This window comes from Triturus cristatus, chromosome 6 (genome assembly GCF_964204655.1).
Source record: "Triturus cristatus chromosome 6, aTriCri1.1, whole genome shotgun sequence".
Classification (NCBI taxonomy): domain Eukaryota; kingdom Metazoa; phylum Chordata; class Amphibia; order Caudata; family Salamandridae; genus Triturus; species Triturus cristatus.
Genome location: NC_140589.1, coordinates 376811791 through 376828300, shown reverse-complemented (window position 1 = coordinate 376828300; position 16510 = coordinate 376811791). Strand labels below are relative to the sequence as shown.

The 16510-nt window shown below is 52.9% G+C and overlaps 1 protein-coding gene across 6 annotated transcripts in view; it reads left to right on the top strand.

The window, feature by feature from the left end:
- Window positions 1–16510, top strand: part of LOC146817190 (ribonuclease H1-like) — a 405826-nt gene that overhangs the window by 305822 nt on the left and 83494 nt on the right. For all 6 annotated transcript variants that reach the window (XM_085610764.1, XM_085610758.1, XM_085610759.1 and 3 more), the window contains one exon: window positions 6453–6537. In XM_085610764.1, the coding sequence (XP_085466890.1) occupies window positions 6453–6537 (85 nt within the window). The remainder of the gene's footprint in view (window positions 1–6452; window positions 6538–16510) is intronic.

The following is a 16510-nucleotide window of genomic DNA, read 5'->3' as shown; positions in this document are numbered from 1 at the left end:
AGGCTCACCCTTTGAAAAAATAGTGGCAGCATTCGGACGAGCGGCAGTTCCGATTGCCAGAACAAGCAAGTCCGACGTTTTTTAGTGATGAAACATTGCTGGCAGAAGTCGCGGACCTTCACGTCTCGGCGGAGCTCCCGAGAACAGCGGCCATCTTCTGAGGCTCCGAAGCCACGCCCCCCTACTGCTCTCTCCTAAAGTGAAAAAGGTGAAAGATTTATGAGTGTCAGGCATCTGTGTTCACTCTGACATTCATGTGAATAAAATAGAAGTCTTACCCTATTGGAAAAACCTATTTGCCCCATGGGAGGAGTAGGGGGGAAATCCTTGTGGCCACATTCTGGTGGGAGACTGTAAAGGATGAAGACAAAAGGGTTAAAAACCAGACTGGTTAGGAAGGTATATCAAAGATACTGAATTAGTTAGCAGGAAAAAAAAACGTCAGGGCGTGCTTAATCTACTATAGTTTCAACCTGTTGGAAGAAGAAATGCAGCATCATCACTGTGCGCCACGCTCACATGAAACCCATATCGCATGCCACGATCCCACTCAACAGTATAAAAGCTTGCTGCGCACTACACTTAATGTCACCGGGGAGGAGGCTGGACGCATGCAGCACTAGGTTTTCTAGCGGGGAGTACACCTTGAACTGTAAGTCGTTCTGATTTCTTCTTCCAACAGGTTGAAACTATAGTAGACCAAGCATGCCCGACGGTTTTTTATGCTAACTAATTCAGTATCTTTGATATACCTTCCTAACCAGTCTGGTTTTTAACCCTTTTGTCTTCATCCTTTACCGTCTCCCACCAGAATGTGGCCACAAGGATTTCCCCCCTACCCCTCCCATAGGGCAAATAGGTTTTTCCAATAGGATAAGACTTCTATTTTATTCACATGAATGTCAGAGTGAACACAGATGCCTGACACTCATAAATCTTTCACCTTTTTCACATTAGGAGAGAGAGCAGTAAGTATGGAGCGTGACTGTGACACATCAAGGTCTACCGAATGACAACCATTTTGAGTATTATATGTTTGTCTCACCCCCTCTTACAGGTTTCTCTAAACAGGTGGCAGCTGGCTACAGGCCTACGCCCCCAGTGGTAAGATTGGAGCCCAATATTTAAGGTCCTGACGAATGCCCCGTACCCAAGTGGACAATACAGGCAGAAAAATGTTGACCCCCTATTAACAATCGCTGATTCACAGCGGCGACGGGATGATAAGGTCCCCACTCACCGCACTTGTATATTTTAATCCCACATAGTAACCCCATAGAATAAAAATTGTTCAGGTATACTATGATGGTTTTTAAATTCACTCACTCTTTTTTTTTTTTTTTTATTTGGGGCCCCAACTTAGTTTAGAAGTGCATCTCTGTCTCCAGGTGTATGCCCGCCCTCTAACGCGGTTTTTAGAGGGCGACCTCCTTAATGGTACCCTAGATCTCGGTCGGGCCAGCGAGTACGCAATCAGGAGCGGGGAATGATCCGACAGATAGCGGGCTAAGTATTGCGTCTCTGTTACCTGATAGATCGCCGTCTTTTGAATGAAAAAGTAGTCCATTCTGCTAAAGGTATTGGCAGCAGGTGTGTGGCACGAGTACTCTACGAATAGGGTTATGGTGGCGCCACACGTCCAGTAGGCCATAATTAAGAAGCATTTGGTTCATCGCTTCTCTGACTCGGGGCTTAGCATCCAGTTTTGGGGGGAATCTGTTGAGCTCCCCATCCAGGGCACAAAGTCCTCTGCCACCACCAATTCTGTGTCAGGGTCCAGATCCAACAGTCCCAGTACTTGGCTTAAAACCCCACCATCGTCACTATTCGGGGCATAAACCTTCACCAGGCAGATACTGCGCCCATCTAGGGTACCCATCACCACTACATACCTCCCATCAGGATCCTGTTTAACATGCAGAGCCTGAAAGGGGACTCCTGGTGCCACCCATATTAGCGCTCCCCGCGCAAACCCAGAGTATGAGTATGGTGTAGCAAAAAACGGACCCCTCCATCTTCGTTGGACGAATTTAAGACAATCTCCCCATAGGTGGGTTTCCTGGAGTAGAGCTATACTGACCCCATACCGCCGGGTATGATGCCACCCGGATCCGTTTCACCCTTATATTGAGCCCCCCGAACGTTCCAAGTAATCGGTTTGTAATTCTGTTTATCCCCTGCCATGAATGAACAGTTGTTGGTATCTCCGTCCCTTGCGCCTGTGGTGTGTAGAACCCCCATTAGTATCGTAGCTTGCCCCCGCCTGAGGAGTAAATCGTCGATCCCCTGTATGCCAACATAGACCAGACCCGGCAGCAACCCCAACAAACCCCCAACTGAAAACCCCAACTCCCCCCACCCACAGGCGGTAGCCCGTCATTCTCGCAACCAATCCTGGTTTGAGTACTCTGACCCTGCCCCAAAGCTCCACCCTCCCCCCAGAATACCCCTTTCAATGTAAAAGAACTACTACAACCACACTTGTACCCCCAAGTCCTTTTAAACCTCCCTCCCTCCTATGACTCTGTGAATCAGCCGACTGCCTGGCACCGTGCAGCCCCGCCCAACCAAGGTCTAGCCAGGCTGCCTCAGCACTCCACAGCCGACAAACCTAACCACTGTGTAGGCGAATTAGTGTATTCTCCTCCAACAATTATCAATCCCCCCCCCCTCCCTCCCTCAAGTTCAGAGGGCACAATGCCCGGGCACCAGCATCTCACTGTAAAGTCAAGCGCCCAGCGGGCCAAACCCAGTACTCAGTGTCTCTGATGGTCCAGCACTCAGTCACAGCATCAGGGTCCTCCCTCACCCGTTTCCAGAGCCTACCACATCCGGGCCGGTCGCACCCTCCAGATCCGACTGTTTCCTGCACCAGACAGAGTGGGGAGAACTGGTTCTGCGTCAGGATCACCACTCTCTCCGTAAGAAGCATGCCATCTAGTCCCACCACGATGCGTCCCTCGTCCGCCCGCTCTCGCCGCTGTCGTCGTCCTTCACTACGTTGCTGGTTCCTCTGTCGATTACTCCGGCGTCTCTGCTCCTGCCATCCTTGGTTTTGGTCCGGGCCGGCCAGTCCCAGCGAATCCATCCAATCTGCTGCCTCAGACGGGGTACCAAAGAAGTGGACTTTGTCTGCGTACTGCACCCGGAGCCTAGCGGGGAACATCAGGCTATTTTTAATATTATGGCTTTGCATCCGTCTTTTGACACTCAGGAAGTCTTTCCGCAGATCTTGCACTTTTTAGTATAGTCTGGGTAAATGTGAATGTCTTGGCCTTCAAACCGAGGTGGGCCTTTGGCACGAATATGCTGCAAAATCATGTCCCGATCCCTAAAGTTCAACAGCCGGGCAATCAAGGTTCTTGGCGGGGAGCCCGGTTTTGATGGTGGCCACAGCGATCTATGTGCCCTTTCCACTGCAAACATCTTGGAGAGCCTCAGCTGGGGGAACGCTCTGCCAATCCAGTCTTCCAAAAAGAGGTCAGCTGCCGGCCCCGCCGCCCTTTCAGGAAATCCCATAAAGCGGAGATTGTTCCGCCAAGAGCGTCCTTCAGCGTCTTCCGCCCTGTCCTCTAGTCGGGCCGTATGATCCTGGGGTGCCGTGGCCGTCTCCCGCAGCTGTCTTGACCTCTGACTGCAGAGTGCTCGGGTCTCCCTCCGTAGTGGTGACCCTGTCTGCCACCTTCCTGAGATCCAGGCGTAGGTGATTAATGTCCATGGCCATCCCATCCATTTTTGTTTCCAATGCCACCCTGCAGTCTCAAATCGCTGGCAATATATCTTTATCTCGAGTGACTGAATCTTGATGAGCCCCTTGCTCCATATCCGCACGAAGGCGATCCGTCGTCTGCCCCGGGACCGTGTATTGCGCAATTTTATTAGTCTGGGCGCCTCTTAGTGGACGGTCCTTCCCATCGTCTGCGAGGCCGTCGCAAGGGATGACGCTGTGGCCCCTCCGTCTAAACTAACCCGGGAAGGGGTTTCCCTCCAACAATCCACCTCCCCACTGGGGATTCAGTGTCGTCCATGCCAAGCAGGCCACCCGTCCGCCGCTCGGAGCTGTTACCAGGCCTTCCGCTTCTGTTCCCCAGCCACAGTGAGCTGGTGTAGTAGGGTACCCCCGGGTCCGAACCCCGTATACGTCACTCGAGGGGGGACCCCTCACCTCCTGGGGTACAACCCCGGCCTCCGGCACTGTGCACCACTGCTCAGCTCCCACGACGTCGTCAAATCTGGCTTCCAATTCCCCCGCTGGGGTGGAGGTGGCCTCGCCTCGCCTTTTTTCTTCTATCCAGGCTTATCTCCGGCCTCACTGTTCAGTAATGCCAGCTTCCGGGGGGCAAGTTATTCGCTGGGCACATGACCCCCACAGACGGGCTCAAGACGCAGCCCTCAGACATCCAAGGCTCACAGCCGGGCCCCCAGGCAGTCCCCAGGCCAACCACCAGGCAGGCCACAGAGCTGCGGCCTCGCGTAGATGTCCCCGCCGGCCCGCGAGGCCCCGCCTCCGCGCGTATTTTTTCCTCCGTCACCGGGGGCTGCACAATAGGCACCGCCGCGCAACCAGACCTGCCGAGGCCCGGGAGGCGAATCCGCTCACTCCTGGAGCCCGACTCTCAACGCTGCCCGGAGCTGCCAAAGTGGGGCTCCGCAGGATATCGGGTGGGCCAGTCTCTGCGTACCTTCCGCACCGAGCTCGCGCGCCCGTCCGGGTCTCACGACTTCAAGGGGCCCGGGGATCCACCGCCGTCACCCGCTTCCGGGTTCGCCACCAACAGGCCCCCACTCACTGCGGCAAGGATCGTGGTTCCGTCCGGGACCCTGACGCAGGTCTCCACCCCGGAGCCTGTGAGAGATGGCTTACGGAGAGGTCCTCGATCCCCCGACACGGGCCGGCTCCGCCATCTTGCAATCAGGTAAGCTGGTGCTTCTCCAGGATTTTAGAGGCGATTTCCCCAACTGTGGACTGCCTCCTCACCCCCAATCAGGGACCCTCGGGCAGGGGGGAGGCACCGATATCAACTGCATCGAGAATTATAGTAATTTCGCCAGGATTACTGTAGGAGTTTTTCATACGGGGCAGGAGCTGCGCAGAGATGCGACTAGCTGGCAATGCCGTCAGGCCACGCCCCCTAGTAAATTGAGTTAGTCCTCAGACCTTGTCCCTGTATATGTTCTCCCGACCATAATGTTTAATTTAACAAACTGTTCCCGTTTTGCTAAACGCCTCTTGTCTTCTGGTGTTAAAGGAATTCTAACCCAAACAGACTTATTGTGATAAGCTTCAACCCAACCATAAAGACGTTCTCTTCCCCCCTCCAAGTTACTGTGTTGTCCAAGATACGGTAGCATCTATTTGTCTGATGTATTTAAAACTTTATATTGCGTTTCTGGCTAAATTGATAGCACTGAGTGCACTGTAAACAAAACGACCTAGTTATGAGGTGGCTGCAGACAGGAGGACTTTAATCAGTTTGGATATACTGATGTTAGGCAGTTGAATGTGGGTGAGAAAATTAAAAGGCAGTGCTACATAAAATGTTAAACCTGGACTTGATCTATGGGATGTAGCTCATAATGCTTTAGAATACCTTTGAATGGTACGCCACCTCAACAATCAGATATATGCCAATAAAGATATGTTTAATACTTTAACCCAGATCTGTTGACTCGGTGTGAGTGTTTGATTGGTTCTGATGCTCAGTCCATCATCACCCCCTTTTGGACTGCTTTGTTCGCCATAAGTTGCTCAGACGTGAGTCCCTTGCTCACTTTGCCACTGGATTCAAGCAAGCCTGGCTGAAGACTGCTGAAATGCCAGAAACTGGTCCTAGGAAGCTTGTTTCCCGTCCAGGGAAGGCATGGCTTGGCAGTTCGGGCTGGACTGTTCACATGAGGCACAGGGTCAGACTGATTTGCATATGGCCATGTCTGAACTGGGGTGGCAGAGTGGGCTAAAGAACGGTGATGGATCTAACCCAGATCTGTTGACTGGGTGTGAGTGTTTGATTGGTTCTGATGCTCCGTCCATCACCCCCTTTTGTACTGCTTACTACTTATATAACTGATCCTTAAACTACAAGTGTGTGGCTAGATTGTACTTTACTGTTGCTATGTACTGAATGATTAATGCTCTCTGAATGTTTTAAGTTCAAATTATCATTACCAGAAGCCTTGCAATTGTCTTTAGAGAGAATAGGTTCAGCTGTAATTGTTAAACCCTATTAAGCAATACTAATGTTTAAATAAACAAAATTCCAAAGAATTGAGCTTACTGTAAGAATAAAACAATACAAGAATTTGATGCCACTTAAATAGTTCAAGACTAACATTTTACTATCGCATTGTAGTGAAGGAGAAGACTAGTGATAGTGTGTGGGTTTCATGGCTCTTGTATTTTGACCAAATACTTTTTGAATCTCACTTATTTGTTTTGATTTGGACAACTTCAGGCAGCATGCACAGCAGTAGCTCAGGCGAAGAGTCAAAATATCACGAAGCTTGATGTTTGTACTGACAGCAAGTTCACCATCGATGGTAAGTTTGGTATGCCTTTACTATCACAATTGCTATTTCAGACAGGTAACCAAATTGCTTAACTTGTTTTACTTTATTTCAAAAATTTGTTGTTTAAGTCGCCCCTTAAGATTATAAAAATGGTATTGTATTAGAAATCTGGTTCCCAGAAGCGCTTTTAATGACCAACCCTACTTTACCATTGCTACCTGTGTGATAAACCTTTACATACTCCTGGGATGTTCCACACCTTTTAGGGCTCAAGTGAAATACCGCAGTCTGCAAAATATCAAGTGGCCATGCATAAGCTCTAGTTGCATGGCATGCATACACCATTTTAGCTTTTGTCCTTTATTTTGATGAACACGTTTAGTGTCCTTTCAAAGCGAGAACCACAAGCATACATTTTGTTTTCACAGGCAGCTCTCAACCCTGCCCAACACTAGATTCTACACCTGGCTATAACTGATTTCCTGTGAGAAAGTGTCTCTGTATATACTGTTCCTTAATAGGTACAGGGTGTACAGAGTCCACAGACCCCAAGGGTTTAACAGAGGTTAAAGTTAGATATAACCTTACTCTCCAAAGTGGTAGCCTGGTCGAGCAGTAAGGCAGTATCAGAGGACGTGTAAAGCTTTTGTTGTACACACTGTCAGCAAATAGTTCCACACACTCAATAACTGAACTCTAGGCCAATGGTTTGTATATAAAAAATATATGCTTGTTTTATTTTAGAACCAACACTTTGAATTAAAATATACTTTCTCGACAGGAGATGTTTCATAAAAAATACTTTTGTATATGCAATAGACTTTTTAGTTAACAGTTACAAATAGTTGCAGTAGGCAACTCTATTTCTAAACACAATACATTGAGCTCAATGATAAATTCAAATTATATGCAACAGATTACTTTTTTAGATTACTTTTGTAATTCCAGGCTTGGATCCTAGATCCAGTCCTGGGTCAGTTCTCAGAATCAGCTGTTGAAAGTCGACTTTGGTACTGTAATGATTTTTAACTAATATTTAGCTATTTCAAAAGTGAGCACTTAGAAAATATTTCAGCGCAAACAATCAATGATTCCCTATGGAAGGAAATGTAGGTTACAGGTACAGTAGGTTATCGTTACTTTTGTAATCCAGTACTGGGTGTCTAGACTCAGTACTGGGACATTTATCCAAAACAGGTAAGTAATTACGTTTTCAGATGTTATACGATTTTTTTATTTTTTTTTTTAAACCGTTTATTACAGAGTTCAAAGAATATACAAAGATGGGCCTACAACCTTCAGGCCGGCCGCTAGCAAACAAGAAGAGCATATGATACACACAGTAGAACGCATGCTGCGGCAAAGGGAAGCGGACAGGAGTTAGCAGCGTTGGTGGCCACACCATCCGGACCCCACATGACTGTTTCTTTTTAACATAAATAACAACAAACAAATCAAACCACAAGGCAACCCACGATCGAAAACAGCAGCATGTGCTCCCCTAGAAGGGGGACCCTACCAATCCATAGGAGTATCAAGGGGGGGATAAGGTCAGGACAGGGACTGGGTGGACTCAGTGCCCAGGTACCGGAGAGCTAAACCGGCTAAGGGGATGGGGCAGGCGATGTATCGGGCAATAACAGCGGGGCACAGATTCCCCCGCGTAGGCGTTCCAGGGGCCCCATAATTTCACCCATGTCCCAGGCTTACCTCTCGCTACATACACCACCTTTTCCCGAAACATGCACCAGTCCATATTTTCCTTCCAGGCCGAAAGTCGGGGACCTCTGGGAACCCCACAGTTGAGCAATATCGCGCTTGGCCACCATATATCCCAGAGTCACCCACCACGTCTGTGGCGCTGAATAGTCTGTTGGTTCCCACACGTTCAACAGGCATCTCCTCGCTTCGGGCAGCAGCGACACACGCGTAACCACCTGCAGGACCTCATGCACACCACGCCAGAATCGCTCCACCTCTGGGCATTCCCACAAAATATGAAGAAAGGTCCCCAAAGAACCACACCCACGCTTACACAACCCGTCCACAGCATAGCCCATACGCACTAGCCTTGGCCCCGTTATGTAGACCCTATGGAGTATCTTGAGCTGGACGAAGCGGAGTCGGGCCGGTATGGCCACCTCTTTCGGGGAGGCCACCGCAGAGACCCAGTCCTCGTCGTCCAGCTCCAATCCATCGGCAACCCAAGCCGCGCGAAGATCAATCAGCAATCCAGAGCGGTCATTAATCAGTTTTTTTTATAGATTAACGAGATCGTGCTTTCCGGTACATGTCCATCCAGCACTCTATCCTCCAGAGGGGAGTACTCCGGGATTGAGGCGACGTCCGGGAAGGCGGAGCATAGTGCATGACGGATCTGCATATACCGAAAATACTCCCTGTCTTGCAACTGGAATTCCGTCTGCAGCATCTCGAACGTTTTGAATCCCCCCCTCGTCCAGAGATCCCCCACCCTGCTGATGCCTATCATGTCCCACTTCTCGAAGCCCTTCGAGGTCCACAGGGAGCCCAACTGCTCAGATGCGTACAGTGGTGACGCCCGGGTCAAACGATCCTTCCACCCCATCGCTACATTAGCCGCGTGCCACACTCGTACCATGACACGCGTGGGGCCCGTCAGAAGCGCGTCGAGCGAGCTGGAGTAGAGCGCTCGATTATAGTCACTACCCGGCAGTAGCATCTTATCCATTTCAAAGGCCGGGTTTAGGGCGGGCCCGTATAGGCAGTGATTAATCGCCGCCAGCTGGGAGGCCCAATAATACCGTTTAATATCCGGGAGGGCAATCCCCCCGTCATACCACGGGAGCGTCAGCTTCGCCAGAGCGATACGCGGTCTCCCGTCCCAGAACAGGCGGCGTTGCAAACTCTCCACCTCGCGGAAGTAGCGCGCCGGGACGAGGTCCATTGTATTCTGCAGAGCGTACAGGAAACGCGGCAGCGACATCATCTTAAACAATGCCGCCCGGCCGAGCGGCAAACGCCGCCAACGCGCGACATCCTCCTTCAGGCGCTGGAGGGGGGGAAGCAGGTTTCGATCATACCGGGCCTCCGCGTCCAGGGTGATGAAGACACCCAGGTACCTAAATCCCTGCGGGGCGATCTGAATAGGACAGCCCCGTGGAAGGATAGGAGCCTCCCCAGAGAGAACATACACGCACGATTTAGCCCAGTTGATGACAAGGCCGGAGTTACGACCAAAGGAATGCAATACATCAACCAGTACTATCAGTGATTTACGTGGGGAAGCCAGGTACAGGAGAATATCGTCAGCGTATAGAGATACGCGGTCCTCATACTCGGGGGTCCAGCGGAGACCACGAATAGAAGGTTCCCACCGCAGCCACTCCGCCAGGGGCTCCAAGGCAAGCGCAAAAAGGAGCGGCGATAACGGGCAGCCCTGCCGCGTGCCCCTGCCCAACTCAAACTGAGCCGACACTCTACCGTTCACAACCACCTGCGCCAGTGGGCCAGAGTACAACAATTTAACCCAGCTGATAAACCCTGGGCCAAACCCAAATTTCGCGAGCGTCGCCCAAATATATGGCCATTCAAGTGTGTCAAACGCCATAGTGGCGTCCAAGGATGCCAAGATGGCCGGCTCCCGTATGAACGGGACACGTGCGAGGACCCCATGCAAACGCCGCAGGTTAAGTGCTGTTACGATGGGGAATAAAGCCGGACTGGTCCTGGTGGACCAAGTCACACACCACGCCGACCAGCCGATTGGCCAACACCTTGGCGAGAATTTTGGGCTCCGCATTCAATAACGAAATGGGTCGATAGGATGTGACCCGGTCCCGTGGCTTCCCCTCCTTGTGGATAACCACGATGGTAGCCAGACGCTGGTCTAGCGGGAGGGAACCCACCGAGTGGGCCGCAAGGAACATAGCATGGAGATATGGCGCCAGCGTATCCGGTCGCAGTTTATACAACTCGATGGGAAGACCATTAGGACCCATGGCCTTGCCGGAAGCGACCGAGCGTATGGCGAGGGCAATTTCTTCGGAGGTTGGAGCGGCGTCCAACAACACTCTGTCCTCCTCCGAAAGGGAAGGCAGCGCGATATCTCTGAGCAGGGCATGGGAATCCTCTTCAGAGCGGGAAGACACTGGGGAATACACCCCACGGAAATAGTCCGCGAAGCAGGAGACAATTTCCTCCGGTTCAGTGACACACACACCATTCGTTTTCTCAATCAACGGGACAACTCGACTCGCTCTCTCTTTTTTATCCAGCCACGCAATCAATTTACCAGCCTTATCACCCACATCATACAGTCTCCCCTGTTGCTCTCTACTGAGGCCCCTGGCCGCCTCCGTGACGAGGGCCTTATAGGCCGCTTGCTTGAGTTGGAGAACATGTAATTTGTCATCCGTCACCCCACATTCTAGATCAACCTCCAACTCTGTTATCCCAGCTTCAACACGGGACACCTCCTCCCGCTCGCGCCTCCGTGAGTGGGAAATAAGGGACAGGGCCTCTCCTCGGAGTACTGTCTTGAAGGCCTCCCACAGTGAGACCGCCGATGACACAGACCCCACATTCTCGTCAAAATAGCGCTTAAGGGATTTAATCAGCTCTGCGCGAATGGTGGGGTCACGCAGGTACCAGGGATTGATCGGGACCACTCTACCCTCGGCAAAATATCAAGATGCAACAAGAGCGGGGAGTGGTCCGAAATACCCCGTGCCAAATGGCGCACCTCTCCCACCCTTCCCACATAGGTCGCTGGGACCAGGACATAATCTAGCCGTGAGAGACTACCATGAGCCCCTGAATGGAAGGTGTACTGTAGCTGCGTGGGATGTTTCAAACGCCAACAATCCACCAGCCCCAGGGTATCCAAGAGGCCAGATAACCACGCTTGGGCCCGGGGGAGATCCCTAGGGGGGGTGACGATCCACAGTTCCGGAAACTACAGCATTAAAATCCCCCCACCACTAGAATCCCCTCCGGAAGGCCAAGGAGGAGGCGCCCCAGGTCCGCAAAGGTGGTCGTCTGCAGCCCCGGCGGGACATATACTGACACAAAAACGACCACTCTGCCCTCCATTCTGCCCACCAAAACCGTGTAACGTCCCCTATCGTCATGGCGCACCTCATCAATCTCCAATGGGAGCGAGTTTTTAACCATAATGCCCACACCCCTTGAACCAGACGTGAAGCCCGAATGGGCCACAAGGCGGTAGCCCGGTCGATTCATAGCGCAAAAGGAGTTGCCAATGAGGTGCGTCTCCTGCAGAAAAACTATATCGGGCGAAATTCTCTTCAAGAACTGCAGGACCACACCTCGTTTTATCCTGTCCCCCAGTCCATTAACATTCCAGGACAACAAACTCAGTCCCCTACCCCCCCATCATAAACAGAAGTTATCACTCGTCCCCCAGAGAGCACTGTAGAAATAACACAATGATACGTTTGCCTTGTGGTGAAAACGAATAACACCCCACCCCAACCCACCCACTCCAACAAAACTCCCCCCTCCCTGCACCCCTGCATGAGCCCGGACAGCCCCCCCAACTTGCAGTGTGCCTGTCGCCCCTATAGATTGAAACTAACTATACCCCCTAGAGGAGGAAAGAGTACCCCTTCTAGACCCCACACAACCTCCATGGGAGGGGAATGTACAAAGACAGACGCTTGATCTAAAGTAGCATCGTATTCGTCCAGAGTGAGGCCCAATATTGACCCCTCAGTCCCGATCCAGTGGGCCGTCTCCTCCTGCCGCCCCCCCCCCCCCCCCCCGCCATCTCGATCACGATCACGATCTCCAGACAGTGTCCAGCCAGTCCCCGGCCGCTTCGGGACGATCAAAAAAGTGCGTGCGACCATCCACCTCCACTCGCAGCTTGGCCGGGAAGAGCATAGCGTATTTTAAGTTCAGGTCCCGAAGTCGGCGTTTGACGCCCAGGAAGCTCAGTCTTTGCTTCTGGACCGCTTGGGTGAAATCAGGGTAGAAGTTCACCTCCATATTTTCCAGCTTAACTGGCCCATGTAGTCTGGAGGCTTGCAGGATCGCGTCTCTGTCCCGAAAGTTCAAAATCCGGGCAATGAGAGGTCGCGGAGGGGCTCCGACCTTCGGCCTTCCCCCGGGAACTCTGTAGGCCCTCTCCACGGCAAAAAATTTGCTCAGTCCCCGAGGCTGGAGATGGGTAGCGATCAGGTCCTCCACAAATAGATCCGCCGCCGCTTCCTCCCGTCCCTTGGGTACTCCGATGATGCGGATGTTATTCCTCCGGGTCCGACTCTCGGAGTCCTCAAGGCGCCGATCCATAAGTGCGCTTGCCTGACTAAGCCGGCGCACCTCCAGTTGTAGTGCCGCCACCTCAGTCGTAAGGCCCGATGCGGTTTGGGCCAAAGAATCAACTCGATCGTTGGTCTTGGAAAGATCGGCCCTCACCAGGCCAACATCCACAAGGACCGCGTCGATCTTCTGTGCCAAGGTGTCGAACCGCTGGCCCACCGAGGCCTTCATCTCGGAAATGGCGCCCATGACGTCGTGGAGAGTCAGATCCGTGGGCAAGTCCGGGGCATCAGAAGGGCCCTCAGGGGACTTGTGCGGTCCGCCGGGAGATCCCCTCTGGAGGGTATAGCGGTCCATGCTGTTGGCCTGATGGACGGTGCCACGCCGGGTCGACTTGGTCTTTGACCGATCCCCATCTTGTTTCGTGGCCATCGCCGCTGGTCCCACAATCGCACCAGCAACGCCGTAGAGGGCAGGCAATCAGGGCCACGAGCTCCGGGGGGGCCACCCCAGATCGGCGGGGTGGGTCACAGCCGGCAGGCAGGCAGGGTCCCCCAGCGAAGTCACACCAACACAAAAGGCTCCGCGATCTCACTTGCAGAGACGGTGCGAAAGTGCGGGGTACGCGACTCGCCCGGCCCGCCGTTGTTGTTCACTTTGCCACTGGGTCACCCCCCAACGCAAATCCGGGGTTCGGCGAGAAGGCCGCAAACTTCAATCAGTGCTCACTCCGGCACCCGGGGTCCGATTTGAGAGCGGAAAAAGGGTACCACCTCAGCTCAGGCTCACCAACACAGTCCCCTCAACCGAGGCAGGATGAATTCAGGATAGATGTAGGAGGTTGCGGAGGTCCTCGGGAGCCTCGCACCTACGCGGCCATCTTGGTTGCGCGCTAGGCTCCTCCTCCTGTTATACGATTTTTGAGGAATACTTAGAAATTGCAGAAATCAACACTTAAAAGAAATTTCATAGAAAAGCAGTCAATGGTTTCCTATGGAAGAAAAATGAGTTAAAGGGAAGTATAGTTGTGGGTCCTTTTCAGAGTCAGTGCTGGGCACCAAGATCCAGCACTGGGAGCTCACCTAAGAGCAGGTGAGTAAATTCGTTTTTGGTACTCGGCTGATTTTTGGTGAATATTTTGAGTTTTGAAAAGTTCACACTTAGAAGAATTTCCAAGAAAAAGCCAGTCAATGTTACCCTATGAGGAAAATGAAGTTGGCGGTTTAAGGGTAAGTACTTGACAGGCAGAGTTGAAGTTCTGGGCATAGACTCAGGGGTCCCCCAGTGTCAGGTAGGTACAGTCAGTTCACCCTCAGCGGTCTCAGGACGGCCGGGTGCAGAGAGAGTTAGGCCCAATGTTATCCTATGAGGGATAGGGGGGCCTGGGTTGGTGGCTGCTGTCGGGCAAGCCACGCGGCTGTGGGAGCTGGGCTCCTGGTCACTTACTCAGGGCAAGTGGGGAAGTAGGTTAGAGTAGAGTTTTCACTGTCAGGGCCACTCGGGCGGCTGGAAGCAGGGTGCTTTTGAGCCGTCGGGCGCTCAATTGATTTCTATGGGAAATCTCCGGTTTGGAAAAAGACTGCAGGCTCGGGGACGAGGACTCTTCAGGTGCCACCACCACTTCGAGGGGTAAGTTGGGTAGTTGGAGAATAGGTAGGTACCCCGGGATTGGGCACAGAGGGCCGTGGGGCGCCGGGTGCAGGGGTGCCTTTTGATGTCAGAAATCTTACCCTCTTGTTGATCGCGGTTGGGGTGGCACTCTGTTCTGAGGCTGCAAGCTTCTTCAGGATAGTCGAGGGAGGTCCTTGGGTGCCGGACTCTGGGTCACAGTCGCCGTGGGGTCTTCCTCGTGGGTTTAGTTCACTCCGGCACCGGCCAGGCTTGGCGGGTGCAGAGTGGGCTGGGATCGCGGTTCCGGGCTGCTGCCAGGGGTGAAAGGTAGGTTCTGAGTAGAGCCTCTACTCATGGGAGTCCCAGGGAATCAGTTCAAAGGTAGCCAGGTCCTCCGGGGCTTCTGAGGATGCTGGTAACAAGAGATGCCGGGTTTGGAGCAGGAGCAAGTCCGAGGTCGACAGGCCGGTAGGGCTGGGGCCAAAGCAGTTGGCGTCTCCCTCTCCTTTGCAGCTGCAGGGCAGGTCTTATTTTCTTCTCGCTCGTCTTGTAGTTTCGGAATCTGGGGAAGGAAGGTTCTGTAGTAGGGGATCTCTGTGTATAGTCATAATCTAGTGAATAGTCCCGCCCATGTGCGTGGACCCCGGAGCAATAAAAAATCTCTAAAAGGTGACAAATCATGCAGACCTGCATACACCTTTAAGAGAGAATTTAATTTAAAGACAGATAATGCAGCCTATACCCACAGGCTACACTGTCCAGTACTTCAACTAGAATTCCACCAACATCCACAAACGGCCCTGCCTGTTTAGTTTTTCTCCACAAAGGAAAAACCCTGCCTCTACCAGCAAAAGCCTCTGGAATGATAGAGAGGAAGGAGAGGACAGACAAGCCCCATAGGCTGCCATTATGTGGCTTGGAACAGGATACTGTGCCTTTAAGAAAACTTTCCAGTTTTCCAGAACTTTCCCCAGTATCCCAGAATGCCCAGCAGGTCCCATTTACTTTCAGTTCTTTTTTCCGGCTCCTGCTAGCAGGACCCTGGAGCATTGAGCTCTCCCCTTTCAAGGGTTTAATTGAGATTTTGGCAATTTTAGTCATTTTTTCTTGTGTTTAGTAGCTGGTACTGTCAACATGCCTGGCTTGTTCGACAAGTGCCCGGAATGTGGTCGAAAGAAGGCTAAAACTGATCCACACTAGGTGTGCATAGGTTGCCTTCCCCAGTCCCACGTGCCTGAAAGCTGTACCATCTGCCACTCGTTCTCTGCAAGGACCCTGAGGGACAGAATGAAGATCAGGCTTCAAGTTCTGGAGGAACGAAGACTGAAGGCACCAGGTGGGTCTGGAGGGGCTGATTTGGCCCATACTGAGGCCTCTGGGGGGCTCCCCAGGGGCAGGAAGACCAGTAAGCGCTCCCACGCCCCGTCGACGTCGTCGACGTCGAGGAGGATTACCACCGTCTGTTCGCCGTCCCCCCAGGGCTCTGGGAAGAAGCGGTGTCGACTATCGCCGTCAAGAAACGTGAATAGGCCGCCGTCGACTACATCGGCGTCGGCGACGACGCAGTCGTCGGCCCCGTCCAGCGGTCGTCGTCTAGATGGGACCCGGCGTCGGCATTCGCCGTCGAGGGATCGCAGCTCGCCGTCGATGAAGAGGAGAAGGAGATCGACGTCGAGACGCTTGAGGTCGCCGTCGAGGCGCAGGTCGCCGTCGAGGCGCAGGTCGCCGTCTAGGAAGAGAGTCACCAGGATCGGTGTACTCGGTGGTGTATACGTCACCTCCACCACCGCCACCTCGGCCGCGGGCACTGCCTCCGCCGCCCCAGCCTCTGTTGCTGCCACGCACACCTGTGGGGCTGCCGCCGGTTCCTCCGCGGTCGGTTTCCCTTCCACGGTACCCGACTCCGCCGCAGGGGACCCCGAAACCACGACACCCACGGTCGCCTGGACCAGCGAGGCCGGTGGACAGGCCGAAGCCGAAGAGGTCGCGCTCCCGCTCTCACAGAAGGAGAAGATCACGGAGCCGTGGACGGTCTTCGTCGGACTCAAGACTACGCCGTAGGAGGTATAGGTCCAGGTCGCGCACGCGCTCCTCGGACAGAGGCCTTTCCCCGACGCTGTCGGACTCC